This window comes from Buceros rhinoceros, unplaced genomic scaffold, assembly GCF_000710305.1.
Source record: "Buceros rhinoceros silvestris isolate BGI_N320 unplaced genomic scaffold, ASM71030v1 scaffold15811, whole genome shotgun sequence".
In the NCBI taxonomy this organism is placed as follows: domain Eukaryota; kingdom Metazoa; phylum Chordata; class Aves; order Bucerotiformes; family Bucerotidae; genus Buceros; species Buceros rhinoceros.
This window is the reverse complement of record NW_010393972.1, coordinates 124,508-150,784: the sequence shown is the minus strand read 5'-3', so window position 1 is coordinate 150,784 and position 26,277 is coordinate 124,508. Positions and strand designations below refer to the sequence as shown.

General features: G+C 35.7%; 1 protein-coding gene across 2 annotated transcripts; it reads right to left on the bottom strand.

The window, feature by feature from the left end:
• Positions 1-2,154: 2,154 nt before the first annotated feature.
• PDLIM3 (PDZ and LIM domain 3) lies at positions 2,155-25,360 on the bottom strand. Of its 2 annotated transcripts, XM_010145095.1 has the most exons (8): positions 25,155-25,360; positions 19,319-19,470; positions 17,593-17,677; positions 11,032-11,099; positions 7,469-7,732; positions 4,762-4,889; positions 3,570-3,681; positions 2,155-2,799 (listed from the first exon to the last, which is right to left on the bottom strand). In XM_010145095.1, exons 1-8 carry the CDS (start codon positions 25,245-25,247, stop codon positions 2,610-2,612), a joined length of 1,092 nt encoding a protein of 363 aa, XP_010143397.1. In that variant the 5' UTR covers positions 25,248-25,360; the 3' UTR covers positions 2,155-2,609. The 2 variants fall into 2 exon arrangements, with proteins under 2 accessions (XP_010143397.1, XP_010143398.1); XM_010145096.1 differs by lacking the exons at positions 7,469-7,732; positions 11,032-11,099 and adding an exon at positions 11,531-11,712 and having other exon boundaries at positions 2,348-2,799; positions 25,155-25,339.
• Positions 25,361-26,277: the final 917 nt, after the last annotated feature.

The following is a 26,277-nucleotide window of genomic DNA, read 5'->3' as shown; positions in this document are numbered from 1 at the left end:
GTGGCTTATAATATATAGATATATGTAAAAGTCTGAACACAGCTGAGAGGCATACTAGCATTAAGCTATCATGATTTACTGGCTATGCCATTCTTAAGCCAGAAGATAAAGTGGATAGTTCTTTGTAAAGGACACTCGTAAGGGATTTGTGCCAGGAACCATTGACACCCTACTGAGATAAAGAATTTGGACTTGAGCACATGATGTAGATAATTGCTATATCTTTCTCTCCTATTTAAATCTCTGTATTCAATTCCCCCAGACTGAAGTGACTGTAAGATGAGATTTCCTGTTTTTCTCCTCTATCAGGAATAATTGCGTTAACTGAAAATCTTTGTTTCCTTTATGTTACATTGGTATAAAGCTTTTCACATAGGTGGGTACTTGCAATTAGATAGGCTTACCTTCTAATTCTATCAAAGTCATGTCCAGCTTCAAACCTCTCAAAATAGCAACATGTGATGATGCAATACCACTGAACTTTCCTCAAAGTTTTGGCATCAGCTCATGTTCTATGACTTTCTTTTAACCTAACAGTTCTTGATTCTCTGTTTCCAAGAGTTTCCCCTTATTTACAATTGTTATTTTTGGCCCTTTGAAGAGAGAGCAGTTTTTTGTCTTCAGTTTTGAAAACACACAAGCTCATTCAGTTTTAGGAAGCTAATTTTGCCCAGATTATTTACTCAAATACCTAATACAAAAATTGTGTTTCATTCTTGTCAGGGATTTGATAAATCCAAAGCATACTCCTCTGTCAGGCTGAAAACGCTGAGCTTCTGTTATTGTCCAGTCACTTGACACTCACGCTTTCTCATTTTTCACACCAGTTGGAAAGAAATACAGAATCTTTATCATATGTAGTAGATTTATTTTTACCTCAGTTACTCACCAAGGAAATGAACATTAAGCAAATCTTTTAAAACACTGATGACATTTTAAGCTTGTAAAAATAGGCATTATGTGTACCCTCACTTTCAAAAGGATTTTCAGATTTATTTTATGGGGTTTATCAGTGGAAAAATATAAATGCTACACATAACCTCCATGATACATGAGAAATAGAATTATGTTTTGTGCCCCAAAATAATTCAGGAACTAACCTTTAAAAGGGTGTAACAACTTTTTTATGTCTGCTTTTCATATGCAGACTCAAATTATAAATGCAGTGAGACACACATTTTTAAAACATTTAAATTCTGAAATAATACTTTAAGACATTTTGAAAAGTCTTTGAATGGACATTTTATTTCAAGCTTAGGGAGTCATCTAAGTTTTAAAATAAATTTATGTATGTACAGCTTCTTATTTTGACTCCATATTCTTCTTACATTTTAAGTTTCTTATATTGTAGAATGGGAAAAGTATATGATTATTTCCCACTGAGTTGTTAATTTCTGCTAGTCTTGTAGCTGTGATATAAAATTTTGTAGATTTTTCATTTTAGAGTGGGTTCAATTTACCCCAATAAACCATTTATGAATTGTGTTGGTATTTTTTAAAATGCTAAGTTTTGGTTTGTCATTCATGTGTATATTTATAGCTGGCACCTACCTGAAAGCCTTTAAAATGTAGCCCTTAAAAAGTTTCAGAAACTGATTTAAAAACTGTATACTTTCAGCCTTTTTTTTTCTATAGAGCTTCACCAGGCTTTTTATAAAAGATCTTTCCTTTGCGTATTTTAATTAACACTTATTTTTAAAGTTTTAATTCACCAGCAATAAAGATATTTTGATGGTATTTCCCCATTGTTTCCATTATGGAAATTTAAAGATGGAGATGCAAAAAACCAGTACCATTTTCTGCAGAAAGATTTTAAAATTTGCTTTCGTTCTCAATTTGTGGTGAGTTCCTATTAGTATGTTTTGGTTTTTTTCCAGAAAACAATATGTGTGTGTGCGTGCCTCGGAACAATTTTCTAAGTGATGTGAAAGCTGATTTCATTGCAATTCATTAAAGCAACATAGAACTTCTGTTTTACTTCTTACTGAAGAGCCGTTTTGTTGTATGACTTGATATTTCTTCTTCGTGACAGTTGCTGTATCAGAACATTAAGTCAGTATAACCCCGGATTCAAAGTGAAGTAAGCAAATCTTTTTTTGACATACATTAACTGTAGTTGAATAATAGATGGTACATGGAGATGCGGACAACTGCTTGTTTTGTACTATCTGTGTAAAATAGCTGCTTTTCTAATAATCTGTCAGGTTTCTACATTTGTTACGGCCCAGCCTGTAGACTTTGATGGCTTTGTTGTTTGCACAGATACTTAGTTTGTGTTAAAATCATGTCTTGATCACAGCATTTATGTGAATGCTGTGGTAATCGTGTAATACCTTGGCTGTTTCACTTTTTTTATTCCAGTACAGCTGGTTTAGTTTATACATCATTGAGTTACATTGTCAACTTCAAAGATAATATTTTATCAGAATTTTGCTGGCATAATGTGCTATTGCTGGCTAATAGGGACTTCCACCTCCCTCAGAATCCCACAAGAAAAGGTTTAAAAGCTGCTGCTTTGGAATCAGGCAGAAGTCTTGACGCTTGTACTGCAGTTCTAAGCTGTTAATGGCTTTTTGTGTGCATGCATATATTTGTGTGTCAGTGTAAGACTAGCATTTGGGGTAAACGGTAACCGCTTCATAACCCTCTGGTGGCCTCATGCGAGCCCGTGCATGAGCTTCACAGTACAGTTGGCCCTCCACAAAGAAGTAGCCTTTTTGTTTCAGGTTGAGATTGCAGTCAGAGCAGACAAAACATTCTGGGTGCCGGTATTTATCACGTGCCTTCACCACTGTTCCTCTATATGGAAACAATGAAAAGAAAAACCCAATTAATTCATATGAATTTAAAGTAAAAAGAAACTACAGTATGACACAAAGTAAGTTCTAGGTATTTATCTTCAGGCTCTTAGGTTGTTAGCCTGGTTGGTTTTGCCAACTGCTAAAATAATTTAAGGTTGGAAGCTGAGTTTGAGTAAGTGACATAAAATGCCTTGTTCATTGGAAAAACAGAGTTTGAAGAACTAACCTGCCTAAACAGCAAAATTAGTTCAAAAGCCACGTTTCTTTTCTCCAGTGACTGTTTTCTGAGCTTGCTGTTATCTATGTTCTTTGCTTAAGTTAATGATGTCATACGGATAGAAATCTGCTAGTTTTAAAACAGGCCCACAGAGCTCTCTGGATACTTCCACTAGGGTGGGAGAAAGATGCCTTACACTGCCAAGAAACTTTTGAGAATTCACAGCCTGAGGTAATGCAGCACAAGTAACTGCTGGTTTCATTATGTATGCGTTAATGATTGACTTGCAAAAACTCCTGAAAAATCGTAATTAAAGCCTTGGTGGTACATTGTCAAAACTGAAATAATCTGTATTGAAAATGTCTAAGGCACAGGTTAATAATTTGGGATTTAGAACAACATATTTTTATATATGTGTTCTCTGGAAGCATTTTTCTACTCTTGCAGTTGGAGACCAAGACCACCACTTGGAAAGGACCCACGTAGTCTGTGGTGGTGTTTGAGGACGTGCCTGAACTAGAGATTTCTAAAACTAAAAAGAAAAAACTTACATAATCCCATTCCCACATTTGTCACACAGTGGCACTTTCTGAACACCGGGCATGGCAGAAGGTGTCTTTGTTACAGGTGCTTTCACACTCCTTGTACCCATGGGGCGTCCATCTGAGAACCAAAACAATCCTGTTATGTACAGGCAAATATGAAAGAATCTGCTACAGTTAAATACTTTCACTTATATCAACAAACAATGAAGTTTCTCTATACAAGTTTAGTGGGGCAGATTCCTCCTCTTTGGAATCATGAAAAATATTGTTTAGCTGTTTAGCTGTAGCCATAAAGGAAGTACAAAAGTGATTTTATATTTAGTGCTCTCTGTCTCATAAACATCATCTAATTCTCTGGTCTTGAGTATAGCAGGAACAGGGGGAGGACTTGGCTTTAACATAGCAATGTAACATAGTTGAGACCGTTGTTAGAAAGCTTCTTATTTATATAATTAACCATGCAACAAATTTGGTAAGATTAAAAACATGATGGGAATACAAAGTTATAGCAAAATACGAGAAAATGCCAAGCAAAATCCCACAATGATATATATAGACAATCAGATGTATTTATCCCTTCTCTGGTAAATATTGAGATATAAAAATTAAAATTTTAAATATTTACATTTTATGTTAATTTTGGTTGTATTTTATACTTTACTCTTGTAAATATGACAAACTTGCAGCCTTTAGTAATGTTATTTGCAAAACTTGTTCATTTGAAGGAAACATGACTGTAAGTTATATTGTCCTCTTCAATGTTTATTCAGAATGAAGAGGGGATGGGTGTAACTTATTTTAGGGCTTGGTTTAAATTTCTCTTTTCCTGGATGTGGAAGAGAGTGTTTTCTTTCTTGGTGTCATGAGCATATGCATGCAGATGGCCCAGAAGTTCTTTCACGCAGAACTTCGTATGATTCAGTTAAAATCAATATTGTGCATTGATGATCTTTAAATATGAAAAGATATTTTGAAAAATGTACTTAACATCCCCATTTTATTCACACAGGAGGTTGCAAGCTATAAAAGCAATAGGGAAAAATGGTAGGAGGCTGGTGTGATATCTAGTAGATTCAGAATGACTCAGGCTTTCAGAAATTCTTATAGCTCTGGTCTCTGATATTTTCTTCTCAGATTCCCCCTTCCCACAAACATTTAAAAATGCATTGAACACGTAGAATATGTCATTATTAACCACCTTCCTCGGAGACTAAATTCTGGAGCACCTTAAAGGAGCCAGACTGACGAGGTTGACTGGGCTCCTCCTGGTTAGCATGCAGCATCTTGTACACGTCAGACTGAGGCACTGAGTTGGGAGATGGGTCACTGTATCACAGGGAGGAAGAGCAGATAAGCAGTTTAACAAACATAACTTCAAAGCAATAGCTCTACCAGGCATAAAATATGATTCAGGAAACAAACATATAAAGATAGTATGTTTCTACAACTGCTGAAAGACTTCTTTTGTCAAGGTAGCATTGCTTTATATAGCCTCCCTTGATCTAAAAAGTGCTGAAAAAAATTTCTGTGTAATTGTAACAAAAAAAACCAAAACAAAACCACACCAAACTCTTGAAAGTGTTCTCATAATTACTGTTCTGGCTCTAATGGCTGGTATCTATGCTTAACCTCAAAGCAGTTGCATTCCTGTAATCCACTGCTGTATTACGAGGTGCTCTTTGCTATGGTATCCAGAAGCTCCATTTTCACAGCAGGTGGCCTCCAGAATGTTGTTAAAACTACAACTGCTATCTTTATATAAGGTCAGCCAAAACCTAAGCAAACAAATCTTTTGGGAGAGTATCATGAGGTGAAGGTGTTCTTCTTTTTCTAAGTTGGCTTGATCACTGGTAAATACCCAAGTATAGATAATTGTTACTTATTTAACTTCTGGAGATGACAAAAAGAGTGCAGTAGGTATTCTGTAGTAGGAAGCATTGTAAAGGTGAACACTGATGAGTTGGAATTCTGTTTCTTAATTTAATAAGAATGCGACATGGCTTACTTTTTGTACTGCGAATTTTGTGATAAAAATATGGAGTAAATTATTGTCTAAACAACAGTTCATCAGTTGATCTGTGAACTGAAGATTTTACTGAGAATGTTTTATGGTATTTTAAACTGCTGGATGTTTTAAATTGATCATGATAACTAACATCCTAAATAGTTGAAAGGAAGAGTAGATGACTGTATGCACTGGCAGAAATTAGGCTGAATGTGAGGCACCTTAAATTTCAAATTGCTACTGGAACTAATTAGGAAGTTCCAGACTAACTTTGAAAAAGTCTGTTTTCTCACTGATATATACATAAATGTCCAGTTTAATTTTTCTGTTACAACTGGCCTGCTGTTATAACTGGTCTGTTAAACCTTAGGTCACTGGAAATAAGCAACTGATTCCCCAAGGAATCTGTCAAATGGCACAGTAGGAGCAGTGGTCTGTTGAGTGTGTTATTTGTTTGCATCTTCATTAATTAAGAGATTTCTCTAAGCTGTCTTTAAGCTGGTGAAGAAATTACCACTTTCTCCTCTTGTCACAAGCTCTTAATGAATAGAAGGAGCTTAGTTTTTACAGTTATCACCAATGGCTTATTAAACCCTTGATTCTCTCCTCTTTACTAAATATTTCTCAACATCAAACAAGTGATAATACAGTTACATACAGAAGGCAAAAAACAAAAAAACCCAAAACCCAGACACATGTGAGACAACATTTCTAAATGCATACATAGTGAAAACAAATCCCACAACAAAAGAGACATTTCAAACCTGTATAGAAAGTCAGTTCTCGAACTGGGAATTTCACAAGCAGTTGTGAAATCTGATTACTCTGGGTTTAACCCGTGATTTCAGAATAAAGAAAACAATTTTTTCTTTTATCGTTCTCTAATTGTGATTGAGCACAGATATTCATGCAGTAGAGTAACACCACTCTGCAAAGACTTAGTGAACTACAGATCTCTTTTCATCAGATAGGGTGAATTTAAATACTTCTGTATAAATATGATTTTTATGGTTAGTAACAGCTCAGTTCTGCAAGGTGCTGAAGAAGACTCGTTGGTGCCAGTGATTATTGCTTATTTAAAATATTAGTAATTAGCTTTAGTTTACACAATACATATTATATATTAACTCAAGTACTGTTGTAAAACAGAAAAAAGTTACTATTTTCAAAAGTAAAGATAAAGCAACGTGAAAGGTGAATTATCCCTTGAAAAAAAGATAGTGCTTTAAAACTTCTTAATGTATAATCATCGTTGTTATCCAGATATCTGGTTCCTACCTGACTTATAGTCATTGCAATGGATAAAATTTGTAACTCAGAGACGGATTAGTAGGCCTACAAAGTCGATTCTGGCTCTTTTTGAGCGTGAGCTAGTTATGCTGAATGAGTTGTCCTGAATGGGAGCTAAGTGTCTACAACACTATAAGCATCTCCAAGGTTTCCTAAGCTTCATAATCTGAATTTCAACAGTTGAAATAAATTTGAGTTAATAATGTTTTGTTAATTATTAATAAGAATTGATTATTAAATGGTCATTAAATAAATAGTATAACAATAATAAATAGTTTTGAATTTTGGATGGAAGATTGATTTGGAGTGGCCAGTCAGCTGACTGTCAGTCCAGGTAGTGTCATCAGTTTTTATTTATTAGCCACAAATACAAGATTATTTCCTATGAAGTATTTATTTGTAAATTCTGACAGACTCCTGTAACACTTTGGGTTAAAAATAATAGATTGCTAATATTTTAATGAAAATATTGAATGGCTTTAATGACTTAGGTTCTCTCTAACCCTTTTACCCATTTGCATAGAAACAGCGTGATATCATTAAAGCTCATGAGTTTTGGTATACTCTAAATTAATATATTCATAAATATTAACGATACTGCTCTAATTACCTTATTACGGGTGTTTCCCCCAGAGCTGTGGAAACTTGGCCTTGCAGTGTTTCCATGATATTGTCATCTGAGTACAACTGCATAGGTGTGTTAAACTGAGCGTGTACAATCTTGACACCAGGAAGCTCCATTTCCAAGGGGATGTTAGGGGCCATCTTAGACACTGCTTTCAGCTCGGTAGGGCAGATAGAGCTAACCGTGCTAATTGAAGAGGGGGTACTGCGTCCACTGCCACAGTCAATCCCCGAAGGAGTGCTGCATCCACTGTGTTAATAGCCGGATTACAGAAGAGTGTGCAATGCGTATCAGATTATAGAGAATAAAGACAAAAGTACAGGAATACAGTGATGTTAACAGGGCTGGAAAGCGTGAATAGAACAGATACAGGAAAGCTAAAGTATATAAAGTAGAGAAAAGCAAAAGTATGTATATTCACTGAAAAGCATTTTCCTGTAAAATGTGCCAATGCCAGCTATAAAGCAGTCCTTAAAATTCTGGCATGCATTCTCTTTAAAGATAGTACAAATTCTTGGATAGGTTGAATAATTCATAACATAATATTATTTTATATTTGTAATGCTAGATTTTAGAGAGGATTAATTAAGCCTCCCTAAAATTATTTTTTTCCAGGTAAGCAATTCTTAACATCTGCAAAAGGGTACCATGCAAAGATTGTGTGTTGTCCAGTGCCAGAATAAACATCTGTGGTGCCTGAATCCTAGACACATCGTTCCGGTTCTGTACCTCACAACCATCTCAGTCCACAGTTGAAGAGACTACTATAAAGTAGGGTAAAATAATGTGGCATTTTCCAATTTCTTTAAATTCTACAATAAGATATTTATAAATTCTTCAAAATTAGTTTAACAATAGATTTCATTTTTAAAATATTTTAAATATTTGTTGAGCATTTTGAAGAAAAACAGATACTAAAATAGCCAGGCTTACTTTTGCATTTCTAAGTTACAGTGTCTCCAGTAGAATGTAAAGTGGTCCTTCACAGAACAATGGATATTCATTCAGAGAATTAATTTTACTGCTTTTGAAGTAGATTTTACATGTAATTTATATATAATAAAAAGGTGTTCAGTTTTTTTAAATATTAATGTTGCTTGACTTTACTGAAGTAAAGTTACTGCACACGAATTTGACATCCCGAAAAAGGATTAGTAAAATAATGTGAACATTAAGCCCGAAGTCTTTTTCAGTGTCACTATTTTGAACACTTCTTTGAAGACGTTTTTTCTCCATAGCACTCCTTCTCAGAGGCTTTCTTATTTATGGGATATTTCTTTGCTATTGCTGTGCAACGGCACATAACCCAGGATTTCCGCAGTCATTGGTTACCATTTCTGTGATATTCTATGAGACAGTAGTCACTTAATCTCTTTCCAACAACCTGCATGTCAGGGTTATGGTTAGTTCTTTCCAAGATGAATGGTTCAGTGTAAACCTGGGAGAATATTCTACTTCCCAGTTTGATAGTACAGTACTCTGCCCAGTAACCACCCTTGGGTGGAGAAGACAACCCAACATTCTTCCTTTTGATTGATTCAGAGGAGAATTTGTGTAGGACCACTTTCTCAGAAATGTAAAGGGAAATATATACTCTGCCATCAAAGACATATCAAAAGAAAGCTAATTCCAGAAATGGTAGGCAAGCCTTAAATCAAAAGCACGTTTCTGCATTGTCACCTAGCATGAGCCAGCCAAAAAAATTCACACACAGGCAACTTATAAATTTACACTCTTTTTTTGTTCGAAGAATCAATAACACCTTTAAATCCTCTGGTAGAATAAGTTTTGTCAGTGCTGATAGTGTTAGTAAATGGAAAGTAGCAGGAAAAGGCTAGAAAAAGCATAACTCTTGATATAAGCAGCCAAAATAATGTTGAAACAGAATAAATTATAAGTAAAGTATTAAATAAATACAATTTCCAGTTAGTTTTGCCAGAGTAAAGTGCAAAATTGTGGCTAATGTCCAATCTGTTAACTGAAACCCACAGTACGGAATCAACTCTTCTTTTAGTCAAAGTCCTATTTAGCTTCAGTTGTCTGGCCTAAAGGGATATTTACAGTCAAGGTTGTAGTTTGTTTTTTGCTGTGTTTAGCAGAGGATATGTATCAAGCCAAACTGATGAAAAAGTAGCAGACAAATAGTGTGACAACCAAGGTTTGGTAGATCTAACACCCAGTATCGGGGATTCTCCTGTTTGTAAACACAGACTTATCCAGTGCTACACTCGACAGACCTTGCCCAACAACAGTTCTCGCTGCCGAATTGATTTTTTTCAGTTTTTTTCCCCATCTGACATGCTGGAAAATGGCCACTCCATTCAATATTTTCATGAAAAATATTGTGTAATTGAAGTTTCTGAATTAGGAGATTAGGTTCTTTAGACACTAATTTTATTCTCCATAAATTCAGTTAGGTACCTGTAAAAGTCATCTTAGGTACAGCATGTAAGTGCTGCCTATTGCTGGAGGCCACGCATGTTTGCTAAGGACTGTTTTCAGGACTGTCTGATGCTGATCCCGTATCAGCATCAGGCTGCAAGGATTGGAGGTCACCTTTTCTCTACTACAGCGGTGTTCTACTTTTGTTCACAGAAGGATGGAAATCTATCCATCTTCTCCATTGCCCTCTTTATCATTCAGGTGGTTGAAAAATGTAATGCATCTCACAAAACTGATTATCTGTATCAGATTGTGCTTTGTACTCAGGAATCAATTATTATCCTGGTTTTCTGGTCTAATTTCTCAAACAAATTAGTATAACTGAAATGCAGTCATTTTGAACTAAGACTGCAATGCAGAACGCTAAGTCCACTGGTACAAGCTGCTACTGCTAGAAAGGATGAAGGGGAGCATCACAGTATACTGCATCGCTGAAGCACTTTTCCCTTGCGTTTTTAGCCACCAAATGTGCATTGTTTTCCCCCCCCCTCTGTATTTAATAATGTAAATAATATTGAGGCATTTAATCCCCATTTATGACAGAGGAATATTACACTGAAATGATGGATGTAAATATATAAGCTTTGTGTTTTAGAGCTTTATGTTTCTGAGTCATCAGATAGTTCTACTTTAGCTCTGCATTAGGTTGCCTTCAGGATAGAGTTCTGCTTAAAAGCAAACTTATCATCTAGGCCATTTAGAGATTTTAACTTATATAATGAGCTATCTTTTATTGAGCAAGTTAACAAATTATATATGTTTGCATTTGGACAAAAGAATATCAGAGTGCCATAGATTTATAAGTATGCAATATCTGGTGCTGAATCAGGTTAATGAATACAGTTATTTCAGATTCTTACCAGTATAACTGAGATGGCAGCATGGACCTGCTTTCTTTTGGAAATAGAAATTTGAATTTCAAGCCTGATCTCTCCAAGTCAACCATTTCTTTTTTCTTTTCTTTTTTTTTAATTTCAGTGTTAGTCTATAGAGCACTATAAGTAACTTTCAAACAGATCAATATGCTTTATTAATGTGAATGGTGAGTATCCATCAAAAAATAACACCATGCATCCAAATCCAGCACAGCACTCAGAGTTTATAACCTGCTTCGGCCTGAGACTATGAAAGGTTTGGGCCGAATATTGTGCTTGTGTTCAAAGTAGTTCATATCCTGTAAAGAAAGGAGGGTTAAAATCACTTCCTTTGTCCTACAAATGCTTATATCTAATTAAAAAGTAGCTTAACAAAGTTTCAAACTGGTAACCATGAAGTAACCATATTTTGTGCATTCCTGGTATGCAAAATACAATCACCTTAGTGTTCAGAAAGATTCAGACTAAAGTGCAGGATGGTAGGCAGTGTTGCAACCCCAAAATAAGGCAAATTTTAGCTACCTGCAGCATTGCTACTGAAGACCTGAATGGATGGATTTCTGTGTTGAAAATAAAATGCTTTGATTGTCACCATTTTTTTTTTTTTTTTGGATAATCAAAAAACTGATTATCAGAAAAAACAGCAAGAGCTGGACTTTTTAACTGAGAACAGAGCAGATAGTGATATACCACAAACAGCCATGTATTATAAGTAAATACCAGTACTCACTTTTGCGATGGAATGAGACCCCTCAGTTGTCCATGAAGCGCATCTTGAATATTGCCAGATGAATACAGCCCAATTGGAGAATTATAGGAGGAGCTCACTACCTGTCTTTTGTCATCAATATTTGCTGCTGCAACAAAAGGCTGGGCCCTTCTGTTGTGAGCTGTACCAATAGGCTTGAATTCCTGTACGTGATAGGCAGACAAAATACACAAAGCTACAATGCACACCAAAGCTAGTAATGAGTAAAATTGACATCAGTGTTGTTAATCTCTGCAGTTTTTACTTCTGCGACTTTGTTATTTTTTAACTGGTGCAAGCATACTATATTTTTCCATGATTTTTTAATGTACTGCTTAATACATACACATTCAGAGACTATTATTTTCTGGCCCAGGGCAAACAGAAGGCATTCCATGTTTGTAAATGGAGTGCAACTTCAAGAAGAAATGTGAGGGGTGAAGATTATAGTAGCCTGTTGTATTATTCTCTGGATTTTGCACGGTTGTTTTAGAAACATTTAATTTATGGTTAGCTTATTTGCTTTGCTTTAGTGCTAATCCCTGGCTTCTGCACTTTTGTCACATGCTGATGGAGGGACTTGCAGAAGTATGAAGATTATATTGTAAATGTCTTGCTTAGGAAACACAAAATTTGTAACACTTCTTCTAACAGAAATTGTCTTGAATGTACATCAAATTGATGATATTCCTCTGAACTTATTCCATACTTTGAAACATGCCTGATTGTCAAAAATTGTGATGCTATATAATTTAAAGATAATGTGAAATCATCATAAATAAGTAAAATCCAGAAATGGATAAAATGGAAATAATTCTGCCTATGATTTATTTCTGGAAGACTACTGTTTTTATTGTTGGCCCAGATAATTTCATCCAGTTATGGAATTAATAGTGATAAGGTCTGGGAACAAAATTTCTGATGACCTTTCAGAAAACTTTCAATGTTGTTCTGTAGTGATTGGCCACTAATGATGAAGACTGTTGACTGTGTGAAAACTCACTTATTTGTATTGTGCCTATTTAGTACAGTCTCTTTTGAGTCCCTGTAAGATCAGGTCCATCCCTAATCCATGGAAATAGACTTGGAAAAAATAGTGTTATCATCTGCTAAGGTTTTTGGTTTTGTTTTTTTTTCCTTCTGTGCTAGTGAGTGAAGAGCATTTGCTGCTGTAATGGCATCACCTTGCCCTGATGTCCTGCAGTGCTCTGTGGAGACAGTGCTGCAAGAGCACTTCAATTTCCATCCATATGGAATAAAATGCTCTTATTCCTGATGAATAGGTTTCTACACTCTGAACTGGTCTCTTCTTTAGAGACTGGAACTTGTGATGTGAAGGTAGCACAGGTCATTAATACTTAAATTTTCATACAAATTTTGTCTGTTCTCTGTTTCGTTTTTTTTTTTCCTGAGTGCGATTGGTGTACTAGAAATACATCTACAATACTATAGACCACTTCTGTATTTATGTTGCTATCCCACTGTGTCATATGACCTATATACAGCTTAAGTTCTGATACTGCTGGGTGAGATTTATTTCCAATTGTTGAAGCTTCTGTCTTCGGTATGGTAGATTTTGGCTTAATCACTGTGCACAGTTTATGATGTCTGGTATTTGCTATCACATATTTTTAATGGTGATGCACCCAACATCTTCAGCTTTAGAATTATTTGGGTGTAATTCCAGTCTTTCACTTATGTTCTGCAAGTTGTACAAACTAGTCTCCTTGTTCTGATAAATAAAACTCTAAAAAAAAAAAGGTTTTTTTGATGCAGAAATGCCTTTTTTATTTTTTTAAGATTACCTTAGCCTTTAGGAATGCTAGAAAAATTTCCAGTTAGAACAAATGCAACCTGTTACCAAAAAACCAAATAGATATTTGGACACTCAAATCCATGGAATAAATCAAGGACATAAGAACAGATTAGATAAACATTGGGCACGTTTTTGACATCTGTAGATTTTATTTCATTCCTCAGAGCACTATTTCCTTTCTCAGACAGTATCAAGTCTCTGTTCAAAGTTTTGGAGAATAATTTATAAGAATTATGAAAACCTGAATGTGAGTTAGCCCTTTGTTTTCATTAACATAAGAGTTTCAGAAATATATTTAGGAACAGACATAAAGAAAAGTCATGGAGATATAGAATGTGCAACCAGAAAATGCAAACAGTAAAAAGCAGTTTTATTAGATGAAAATGTTTAGCAGCACTGCACTGTACGAGGCTACTGAAAGCAGCAGTCAGATGAATGAGCACAAAGATTTTACTTGCAATTCCTTGTTTCGTCTGATAGAACTGGGTTGCAGTTAACAAAATGTGTTAGTAAATGGAAATAATCTACTAGTGTTTAGGATCATGTCTACTTAATGAAATAAATTAATGTCAAAGTATTTAAAAATTATTTAAATCCATGTATGATACAAAACAAACAAAACCAACTGTTAACATTGTAATTTCATCCCCTTTTTAAATTTCTTGTTGATAAATGAAAGCACATAAGACGTGGCACCATACTAGCATGTTTAGAATGTAACAGTTATGAAACAAGTATTTGCAGTTAGTTAGACTTAAATTCCGTTTTCTTTTTGACTCATCTGTTCATATAAAAGGTCAGTGACAGAACATACAGCAGCAAAAATAGTCCAGCTCTTGTGTTTATTGGATCTCATCAAATCTGTGAAAAGTCCTCCTTTAGTTCAAAAGCTAAATGAGAATTGGAGGTTGTTGAAATATCTAATTAGGAATATTCGAGAATTTGAGTATTTAATTTCTTAAAATTTTTCAGCTGACTCATGTCTTTTTTGTAGGGCTCGCTATATTTTGAATTGATGTAGGTGTCAGGAATAGAATAAATGTAGCCCCCAAAGTGTGTGGAAGTGCATTCCTTGGGGGTAATTCCTATGACAGTACACAGACGTTTACATTGTGAAGGTATCACGTGACTAAAATCCTTATCTCTGAATGCTGTTATGGAAGAGAGTATGTCCTCACAACTAGACTAGCACAATTATATTGTTTCAAAACTTGATTATAAGTGGTAATAGACTGTAAACTTACTTTTTAATGGGTTGGGTGTTTTTTTTTAGATTTTTATACTTATCCATGTGTGTAGCATATTTATATCTCCTGGGAATGCATGATGTCTTTCATGGCCAAAAGCCTAGTCACACTGAACAAAATGTTCAAAGGCAAATATAGAAACAAAAAAGAAAAGCTCGAATAAATACCGTTCAAAAAATTGTGGTGATGAAAACAAATTCATTTTAAATGAGGTCAAAGGGATTGTAACTGAGAAAAAATTTACAGGTCGTATTGTTTTACATTGACAATTCAGCAGAAAGGATTTTAAAAATAATTTTATAAGGTACAGTTTGCCATATAGATTGTTTTATTTTCTCTTCCTAGTTATATTCTTTGAGAACCTATGTTCTAAATTTCTTTAATACTGAACATGATATGATTGTATTAGTACTACTTCAAGTAGCCTGTTATTTCCTATTATTTATCCATCGCTCTACAGATTGCTCCAGACTGATGAAATTAGGTGGCCAGTTTTTACGTGGGAATGGGTAGCTTTCAAGAGTGGCTCTCAGTCAGCCTCTTATTGCTGTAAAGTATTCACTAGAATTGTTGCCTCAGTTTCCTCTTCTCAGAGACAAAAGTAGCGAGAGCTTTCATTGTGCTGTGACAATTGCCTATATCAATATCCAAGTGACTCTTTGTGGATGCTCAGCCTAATGCAAAAGTTTGCTATGGTTTAAAGATTCCTTGATCCTTGGCTGCAAGCAGGCACAGTGTTTAGTTGTTTATCAGTTTTCACATAATCATCTCCAAGCATCTGTAGAACAATTTTCATTCATTGTATAAAGTAAGCATTCTTTGGCCAAACATTTGGCCAAATTGCTGAAAAATTTAAAATACTTTTTACTTTCATTTATAACTCTCTTTTGTTAGCTTGGAAATAGCGATTAGATATTTACTAAGAAGATTGTGTAGGTCTTCACCTATTATTGTTATTTAGTTGGCTTATGATGTATTTTAAATTATTTACTTCCCTTTGTGAAACTTTCATAGTGAACTTTCAAATGTCTGTCTGGCAAGAGTGAAAAAATCTGACACATTTATAACATCTTGTGAGTAATTTTTGTTATTATATAAATTAAGGAAATGCTTTTTATAGAACTCAGGGATTTTCCGTTTCTGCACACCAGTCAATGTGTACAATACTTTTGAATGAAAGGGGTTTACACTTGAAGTAACACTATACTGCTTTTGGATTTTTCTCCATTTGTCTGGGCTTCAATGCCTTAATTTATTGTTGGACTTCAGCAAACTCTAATATGACCTGAACAACAGAGGTTATAGTCGTGCAGTAATTTGTCATCTGAGGTTAAAGAAACTTCGATGTTGTACTGTTTTCACTACTGGTATACACACTGGGTCTCATGAGTAAAATTTATCTTAAAATTTCAGCACTTGCAGAAGAAAAAGGTGGTATTTTTTTCAACAGAGAGATTAGAGTGGTGGATGATCTTGGATGGAAGAATTTTATCTAAAATGTAAATCATCCTTAGAATGGTTTAGCATTTTCGTTTACAAGCACTGCTACTTTTCTAGGGCCTAGTATTTATTAAATATACTCAGTACTCCTGATTTTCCTAGGGAGAAAAGAGAGAGAAATACCAAAATGAAGAAGTTGGCTATTCAATATAGGAGAAAGAGGTTTTCTTGTTGCCCAATGGAGACTCCTCTTCAGTAGTCTGCCAGTAGCACTTGGTGAAATCTTGTGATTTATGTTTAAAGAGCTCTCCTTTTTAGGAATGCAGCTTTTGTGCAAAGGGATTTCTGTCCTACCATGCATACCTACATGGTTTTCTCTGTAACTTCTTTAGTGAATTTGTTCCATTGCATCCTGTTTTATGTGTATCCTAGTATTCCACTAAAATATGCAGTCAAAATAGGTTTTTTTTCTTCACTATACTGTCCTACTGCTGAAGAGGCCATGTTAGTTCTGATGAAGTTTGCTGTATCAATTAATGCAAGTTTTTAGATTGGAAAGAAGAGAGAGAACTGGAACACTGAAATGCCATATTCGTGTTTGGGAATGTCTCTGTGAAAATAGAATTGGTGGAAGTATTTATTGTGTAGGATTTATTGAAATGGAATCTGCACTTACATCTTTTCTAGGATAGCACAGAATAAATACTTTGACATACTTGCTTTAATCCTGGCCTTGCAGGATTGGCAGAGTGCACTTCCCTCCCCCTCTTGAGAGAACAGCAAATGTTCGTGTAGGTTAAAGAGGAATGACAAAGGAATAATGCACTAGTGGTAGACAATAGCTAGCTAATTAACTATTAATAGGGAGATTTGGCTCATGGCTTTGCTCAGGGGGCTGGGTGTGAGGTTGAAGAAAGAGGAGGATTTCAAAAGATTGGATTTGCTTTGGTTGTACACAAGGATCAAGGCTACTGGTCAGAAGTGGTGAATGGTTTCCTTATTGATCAGTACATGGGTTTTGTAGAAGTTTGTCTCTTAGTTTCTGTGGTGTAGTATGGCGATGTATGGAAGTAAAGAGACCCAGCATTAACAGATCTCTCTTTTTAACTGACTGTCAACATCAAAATTACTTTTGTGGTGTGATGAGTGCATTGCTTTGGTTCTTGTCATTCGATACCAATTGAAGGATTTCCTCATACGATGGAGAATCTCTAAAAGAGTTAAAGCAACTTAAACTTTATCAGAATAGGAGTCATTTTCTTTCCATAATGAAACTATGGGGATAGGTACAGTTTTAAAGAAAGAAAATAGAATATGTTATAACTTGTTAATGGTTTGTTTCAGTTATAGCTGAAAAATCAAAAATATCCAGTCAGATAAAATGATGTTCATACATATCATAATTGTGATGGTTCATATTAGCTTAAACTGGCAGAAAATGGATGAAGTCGTATTCAAAGGTTGTACTGACCACAAGGGAGATATCTTTAGAGTGAAAAAAGGCTAATAGAAATGGTTAGGTAACTTCTAACAGTTCATACCTGTGGTTCAGCTTCCAAATTTATCTTGAAGGGATGTGCTTTGCCATCTTCTGAAACTTGTGGAGACCATAACTTAGTTCCTGTCCTAGAAAGAAAGACAGACAGAATTTAAATAACTTGAATTCCTATAGATCTGTGTGTGTCCCTGAAAAATATAATGCAGCTTGAAAATGTGCAGTTTGTTCTAGGCTTCTTAAAAGTTTTGACAGAAAACTACTTCAATGATATATAATATATACTATATGTAAACAATGTATAAAAAATGTATTTACTTTTTTAAAAAAATATATACTATGAACAATGGGAAATCATTTGTTATTAGTCACCAAATGTAAAGAGAAAGGGAAATTAGCACCTTTCCGACCTGGTATGACCAAAGTTTTTACATTTTTGGTTTTCTTTTAGTGGTTGATAAAATGAATATTGCATCCTCAGAATATTGCGCACGAAAGTAAATATATTAGTAATAATCTTAAACCACAACAACATCAATTTATTTTTTTTATGACCACAATATCCGTGGAAAGCCTGCTTATCAATGTGAGTAATGCAGTCTAGGTATGCAAAGTATATGTGCAATTGTAAATTGAAGTTGCACACGATTCTTTCAGTCACTCAGGCAGAGATAACAAACATGTGAGTATCAGTTACAATTCTGTTTTCATTGACAAAATGAAATCTGGCAGCTAATTTTAAATTATTGCAATATTAATGATAAATATTAATCTAGTACTGTTTGTAATGTAATACTAATATTTCACATTTTAAAAATATGCATATATTTCCTGGACACAATTATACTAATATTTTGAAAATTGTTCCCTAAAATAATTGCTAAATTACATATATCAGTCTGTAGTGGAACCTAGAATTAACTGTAGGGATTTTGAACTGTGGTGTGTGCTCTAGTAATTAAACAATGCTCTTAAAAAAAAAATCTTTTAACCAATTGTATTGGGAAAGAAATGTTGTGGTCAGCTGTAATAATGTGCTGTGCCTCCTTAAGGGCCTCGGGTCAGCCAGACATGAATGATTCTTGGAGACAGCTGAAAGAGCGCAAGAGGTGATTCTGATTAAAGGCTAAGCAAACTCAGGAGATGTGGAGATGCAGGTTTTTTCTCTTGTTGGCTTGAGTTAAGAGAGATGAACCCAAAAAAGTTTCTGGACTCCTGCAGTTTAGGTAAGAGAGAATTTTTTAGTTTTGTTTTTAACATTGCTTTGAGAATCCTGTATTTGGTTTTGTACATTACGACCAAAGATGTTGGCTTTAAACTGCGTCCTTTGTCACTCCTTATGAAAGTCTGACATGGTGTTGCTCTCCTTCGGTGGGAGGATATACTGGCAGCTTTGTCTGTGACTGGGAGCAGGAAGCACCTGTGGCTGAGCGAGTGTTAGAGCAGAGGGATAACAGAACAAGTGACAGCTACCTGAGGGTTTGAGTATTACTGACAGCAAATGTAGGACTTGTGGAGTTGGCAGAAGCAGTAGGTGGGATGTTTTCCAGCCTGATAAATGGGGTGAGTAGCCTGAGGGAAGCCATTCGTCTTGTGCCCATGAAGAAGTCTTGCATGATCTGGAGTTGGTGAGGTAAGTCTGTGTGCTTGTAATTTTAAAGGTTTCACGACATTCTTAAAACTATTTAAAATAGTTGTGCCGTATAATAGTTGTAGTGTGTAATTGGTTGGGTGCTATCTTCTTTTGGAAGGAAGTAGACACGTATACTTACCTCTCTATTTTCAAACAAAGCTGATGTGCAGCTGCTTTAATTCTCTCCTGGGCATCGTTATGTGTCATATTTTCTGTGCTTAGCCCATCAATAGCTACAATAACATCACCAGGGCATAGGTTGGCAGCAGAAGCCTTGCTTCCAGGTGTAATCTGTAACAAACAAACCAACCTGCTTAAGCACCATACATACCTGAAAACTGGTAGAGAAAAAAGCACCATGCTTCCCTCTTTCCTGTCGGCTTGGGGAGGGAGGGACTGGGCCTGTAAACAGCTGTATGATTGCTTACAAAAAAGGTGAATTCTTAATTCTGCCCAACCCTCTGTAGTTCTGTTGTCAGATCACCATATAAATGCTTTATTCATCATAACTTCAAGTTAGATGGAAATTGTCTTTATGCTTCTGCATTAAATAGTTTCCACTCTGATTTCTGTAGTTACTGTAACCTGTCTTTGAAAAAATCAGTTAAGTTTTTCCCTTACAACTCCAAGCAACAGCAGAAAAGTAGAACTATTAAGAAATTGTGCTACTTACTGTTCATGCGCATGACATGCCTTTGACTGGATAACAGAGAACGTCAGCTGTGGTTTTACCACGTTTAAGGACACATACAGCAGTTAAGTGTGTTTTCCGCTAGCCTGGCCCTTCATGTTGTATTACCAAGTAGTCAGAAATATGCTGATAATACTGAATTGACATTTTCCTCATTGTTTATTTCTAATTCAGACCCTGAACTCTTTAAAGTGCTTAGCTTTAAGTCCCATTACATTTTAATAACAGAGGCCCTGATCCTTCAAGGTGATCTGTATGGTGCAATTCATTCTTCTTGGAAAGGTACCACCATCAATGACATTCATGGAAATAGCCCTAAGCTTATCTTTCTATGCTTACTTTTTTTTTTTGGTCTTGGTGATAATCTTCTGCAAGATGGTTAATATAATTGAAATGCAATGTAACTATGTTTTAAAGTAACCTAGAGAGGCCACAACCTTAGATGCTAATAAAACTTGTTCTAGAATGGCAGGACTTCATTTGCAAACAGGTGACTTCTCATACCACCATGCTTTTTAAAGAGATCTTCATCTCTGGGTGAGATTTAGGTCCTTTATGTATGTATTGCTGTTTTAGGTTACCTTTGATAATGAAGACAGCAATATTAAATTGATGGAGATACACATAAGCTTCTGGAATTCATCCCTTCTGGAATAGCAGAACAAAGGGGACAGGTTGATTAAAATAAAACTAGCTGTTTAAGTAAATGGATCCCAGTGTGAAAGACACAAATGTCAATATTGTCTTACAAGAGTGATTCTCTGATCTGTGCCATTTATGAAGTAAAAATTTTATTGGTGAGAATTTTTCTCACCATGAGAGACAAGCAACTGCTATGTCAATTATTGAAGATAATTAAGGGTTATGGAGTACTAAGAGACATGCTATGGAGATGTTCTTCAGTTCTGGTGTTCTCCAGTTTTCCAGCAGAGGAAGATAGTAAGCTGCCCAGTGCACTTCCAGTATGGTCAAACCCCAGCTATTGTGAACCTGGCAGACTTATTGCCTCTAAAGGTGATAGACTGTCAGCATAAAAAGCCAACTAGAAATATTCTTTTTTATGTGTGTTGCTCTGTATTAGTATTGAAACAATGGCAAAAATTAGCCAAATAGAGTAATTCTCTCTTGTTTCCAGCTGTCCATCTCTGTCAGTGAATGCTCAAAGAACTTAGAGTTTGTTTTGCAGGCTTCTTTCTGCATTTCAGCATGTGAACTGATATTTTATTTCACTGTAAAAAGCTGCAGTGCTTTTATCAAGTCAGGCAAACTTTCCAAATGGGTACGTATGGCCAGCTGGAGGCTTTCTACCCCCTCAACATCCAAAAGAATGGGATCATGTATTGTGTGCTAAAGAGATTATTAAGGTGCCTCGGTAACCTGTTAGAGTAGGAATGAAGGAAGATGCTCATAAATCCTAAGCCTGAAGTCTCCAAAATTTTTTGTTTCTCAAATTTCAGCAGTTGTAAGTGTAAATTAACTACACTGAGACCACTTACACTACTCTAATAAGATGGGGTAGAGATATGATCATGCTTCTCCTTTTAACCTGGAATGGCTCCTGATTTAACTTTAGCATCTTGTGGTCGTGGATGGAATGACAAACTGAGCAGACTTTCCAAGGTTTGAGTGTGACTGTTGATGCTCTAATACCCAAAATGGGTAAAACCATCTCGGTTCCCTCTCAAGAGTAAGTTAGCTTGAATAACTATTATATAGGTTACTCAGTAGATTATGCTTTTGTACATGCTGCAACAAATCATCCACTGTAGCTACTGTGGCGTACTGCAGCAATGTACTGAGGGTGATCCTGCCTTATAAAGTAGCATATCTGTCTAGCACAGTACGTTCCCTTGCAGCTGAGCTGCTGATAGGACCTAACCCACTCTGTGCTGCTGGTAACAATGCACAATCCTTTGAATTTTCTTAGCATATTGTCACCAGCTGCAGTGATACCACTACATGGTTGAATGGGATTACCATTGTTTGGTGGGTGCAGGGAGGGAAAGGGCCAGGAGTCTGTATTTCCTATTCCTTAGCTGAATTGATTATGCCATGCTTCTGGGCCATGTCTGTTGGGCTTTAATACCTTGATGGGTGTGCTGAGCTCTATTTGCCCAGACCTTCTGGGATGCAGAACTACCTGTCTTTGTATAATCCTTTCCCTCATCTGCTCTTCCTGGGTTTGATGGAAAGAGCTGGGGATCTGCCACTAGGATGGGGTAGGAGGAATATGGCTGGGTGCCAGTGTTTTCTCAATATTTTTTCTGGGAAATCTTGACTGTTGCTTATGGGGAAGGGGCAGACAAAAGTACTCTTTCTATAGAAAGGTACTAGTTTGACGCTGCAAGGTTGCACTGTATCATGGATGTAATATTGATATTGTGGGTACCTCAATAGTGTAAGTGATACTGTTTCTTAAGGAACTTACCAGTGACACAATAAATGTGTACTGCTAACACTTAGAATCATATTATGGCTGTAGTATTTGCTGCTTGCTTACCCTGGCTTCATGAGGTAGAATCTACTCATGCTTCGGGAAAATATTTGCCTTGCTTTTCAGGACATGTCTGTAAGGCATGCCTGTTGTTTCTGCATCATTCAGATGTTATCAGAGATAGATAACTATTTATCCACAAGGGGCAATGTCTCCTATGAAACTTAGAAAACTAAGAAAAGCTCTCCACATCTGTTAATAAATTTGTGAATCTCATCATGGCACACCTTCATAAATATTTCAGGCTTTGTTTTTTTCTGAGAGTGAGTTATGAATGTCTGCAGATCAGGGCAACTAAATATAAAATTGACTAATATATGAATAATAAATTAATATATGAAAATATTACTATAAACACATTGTGATCTGTAAAGGTTTATATTAAATAGAACTTAAATCTAGAGTTGGTAATATTTCACCAATCCCTCCAACCTCTACAAGTTACAATTGTTCCTGTAATGCTTTATTCAATATAAATGAAATTCTAGGATTGCCTTCCTCTAAATGCCTAACCCAAAATGTTATATTCTGCTCAGAATAAACTTAAATTACTCAGTTTCCTTAAGACTAAGGTTTTGATCAGTTTCATTGATGCAATTTCTTTGCATCTATGTAAAGTTCCAAGGATTGAACAAATGTTTTCACTATTTCTGGTTAATTCATTGTTTCTGACCCTAATAGAATCTGAATATGTCTATTTCTAATCTCCTCCTCCTGTTCTTCCTACTCTCCGAGTGATCATGATCTGTGGTTTGCATTTGCTTGAAACTGTCAAATAACCAGGTGACATCTGTTCTTTAGACAGGTGGATGATGATCTCTTATGCTGTCTGTCTCTCTTGATAAGTCCCGGTAAAAGCTTTTTCTTGCTGAACGAGGTCTATAGCCAACTAAATGTAACATCTCTTCAATGATTTTATTCAAAGTGTGTTTAAAACTGATTTCTATTTATTGTTTTAATGGCTAATAACTTCTTCTTGCAAGGACAGTTAAGCCAAATGTGAACAGCTTGCTGGTGATACCTTTTATGAAGGGTTGGTACTGCATGACAGCTTATTAGGGACTCTTCTAAATGTGTGCTGTGGCAACAAAAAAAATTAATTTTAAACAAATCTACCATTAATCTTTTTGAACTTGAGCTAAGCAAACTTAAACATGTCATTTTCCCCATATATATTTTATTTCATAGTTCTGCTTGAAATGCAATTTTGAGCATTTCTGTAATATACTAGAAACCAATAGCTTAAGTCTTGTGAGGCATTTAGTAGGTATGAGTCAATTACAAAATTATTTATTCTTTAGAAAGTTACATTTATAGTAACAGCCTTTGTTATTGCAGTTTTAAACTTCATTGCACTTAATCTAAACACAAAGAAAATACAAACCAGACACCGCTGAAATATTTTTCATTAGAGATAATGGAAACTTTTTCTTTTGGAGGCCCATAAAAGGCAACGAAGGCCCCAAAACATACAGAGGTATTTTTTTATTCAATGTTTTTGTCTCGTGTTTCTCCAAAGGCTTTGCTGTGTCCTATGAGTATTTGTTATGAAGATATATACAGTCAAGTAATAGCATACTGGTTAACTTCTGTTTAAAATAAGTAAAATCTTTATGCTTATATAAATCTGGAATAAGTGAATAAATGGAGTTAATTTTTATTGCTGTGTGAAAGGTTGTTCCTTAAACTTACTACAGAATCTTGCTTAGAAGCATATTTACTGCAAAGCATCATCAGTGGTATCCATCCTTCAAGGCTCTTGATGTTTATTTAATACCAGGCATAGTATATATATTGAGTCATAGTGCAGGGCTTTAAAAAAGAAAAAGCATTGGAAAAGCATTGGTGATTTGGAGGCTTGTGGAACACACATTCGGTATGTCTGAGATTCTGAAAAGCAGCAAAAATATAAAACCAACTAATTCTAGTCTGATGTGCATTGAAAGTGATTTTCAAAATACATAAATTATCGAAGTACATATGCTGTCTTTTGAGCAGATCTATATCTGTAGATGCAGAGCAGCTAACGGTGTTCTATATGCTCTGTTCATCAGTTAACTGCTTTCTTAAATAAATTGAAATTAATAGTTCAAAATCCATGAAAAAATGAAGGCTTGTATTCTTACTCTTTATTGGGGGGGTTAAATATTTTGTCTGTTTCTAAATATGGCAGAAAAGACTAAAGAACTATCTCCTTCATATTCAGGACTGGATATATATATTTTAATAATTCACTGATTTAACATTCGTGAAAGTGAAAACCTTTACATATGTAAAAACGGGTGCTGTTGCCTTTGCTGGCAATAATCAGAACTTGAGTTAATTAAATGGGAGTCAGATTAATCTTGTAAAGTTGGCACAGTTTGCAAAACACAAACTTCCAGACATGAGGAGGTGCTGCCAAGCAATAGTCTTCCATTGATCGTAGAGGATAGTCGTGACAGTGATAAGAGTGGGGTCTGGTCTTTAATAGGCTCAAAACTAATTTTCCTCGTCTGAATGCCTGTGCAAATCATGCCAGAGTTTGCTGCTGCCAAGGCTCTTGAATTTAATGTTTGGGTCAGAAGTAGAAGTGCAGCTAAAGTCTTGTAGACCAGTAATGCAATCCCAGAAACTTGTCACACAAAACTTGTAAAAAATGTTAGCATTCAGATCTCTCTCCTCAGAGTAGCTACTTGCTAATCTACTCAAAGCTTTGTTTGCATCTCTGAACTTCAGCAAAGTAAAGGGCAAAAATCTACAACAACTAATAAATAAAATAAATAGAAAGGAAATTGAAAGAATACATACCCTGGTTATGATTAAGGGTTGGTTAAAATCTATTCCTCCGGAGAGCCTGAATCCCCAGGGGGCTGGTCCTTGGAGAATAACGTTTTGTGGCATTGTGGGCAGTCTTTTTCTTTGTTACTCTTCCTTTTTCTTCAGTCTGTTTTAGAAACTGGGCTGTAGGAGGAAGGGTGCTGTCAGTAGAGCACCTGCCAGACAGGGCAGCTGACCTTATATATCTCCTAGGAAGTTTTACTCATCCCACAGCTGCGGGCGCTGCACTTTATCCCTACACTTTGGGTGACGTCAGCCAGTCCCTCAGTTTCTCCACCCACAGAGGGAGTATCAAACTCGGACAAATAAAGCCTGGATGCTGGAAAGTTTACAACAAATACTTCAGCTTTATCTGCTGCTTCAGCGTCCCCTTCAGCTCAACAATCAGTAAGCTTCAGGGTGCAGCATCCTTCTGGTTTCTTAAAGCAACCCTGTTGCTCAATTAATATCATGCTGATTACATTCCTGGTGCTTGTTTCAACTATGCAATGCAGTGGTCTGACTCTCTACGTGATTCTGTTTCAGGTACACAGAAATACTGATAAGGAGATTTCCCTCTCAGGCTCTCTTTTTACATCTTGTCTTATTTGTAATGTCTTTTTATTGCAGTAAAAAGTCCTTCCAGCCCTTCAGCTGAGTTTTTTGGCCACAGTCACTTGAAACCATGGCATTCACTAACTTTCGTGGCTTGAAAAATCTGGGCTGATGTCATGTCTTATTGCTTAATCTTCTGAGGAAGAGAAATGCAGTATTAGTTGATGATGTCTCTTTGGAGAAATCTTGGCTTTTTTTAAAGGTGGTTGCAGATACCTTCTGTTGGTTGTTCATGTTGCTAAGTAAAATACTTTGCATTCCTTTTGGTTTTCTTGCATCAGCTTTATTCTGACTTCTGTATCCCTTATTTTTTTGTTCAAAAGAGATGGAGAATTATTCAATGATGGTATAGATGTTCGCTCTCTTTCTTATCATGGTGTTAACACATGTTTCTATATGTGATATTAGCAAAGTGTGCATGGGTAACATCCTCTGAGCATCAGTTTGGCCTGTTCTAGGACAGTATCTACAGCTCTTATCAGGCAGTGTGATGTGGTTT

Coding starts and splice junctions, on each gene's coding strand:
- PDLIM3 (XM_010145095.1), bottom strand. CDS start 25,247: ATGCCACAAAACGTTATTCTCCAAGGACCAGCCCCCTGGGGATTCAGG. Junction 19,471..25,154: donor AACCCTTAATCATAACCAGG/GTATGTATTCTT, acceptor TGTTTGTTACAG/ATTACACCTGGAAGCAAGGC. Junction 11,100..17,592: donor ATTTGGAAGCTGAACCACAG/GTATGAACTGTT, acceptor CTTTCTTTACAG/GATATGAACTACTTTGAACA.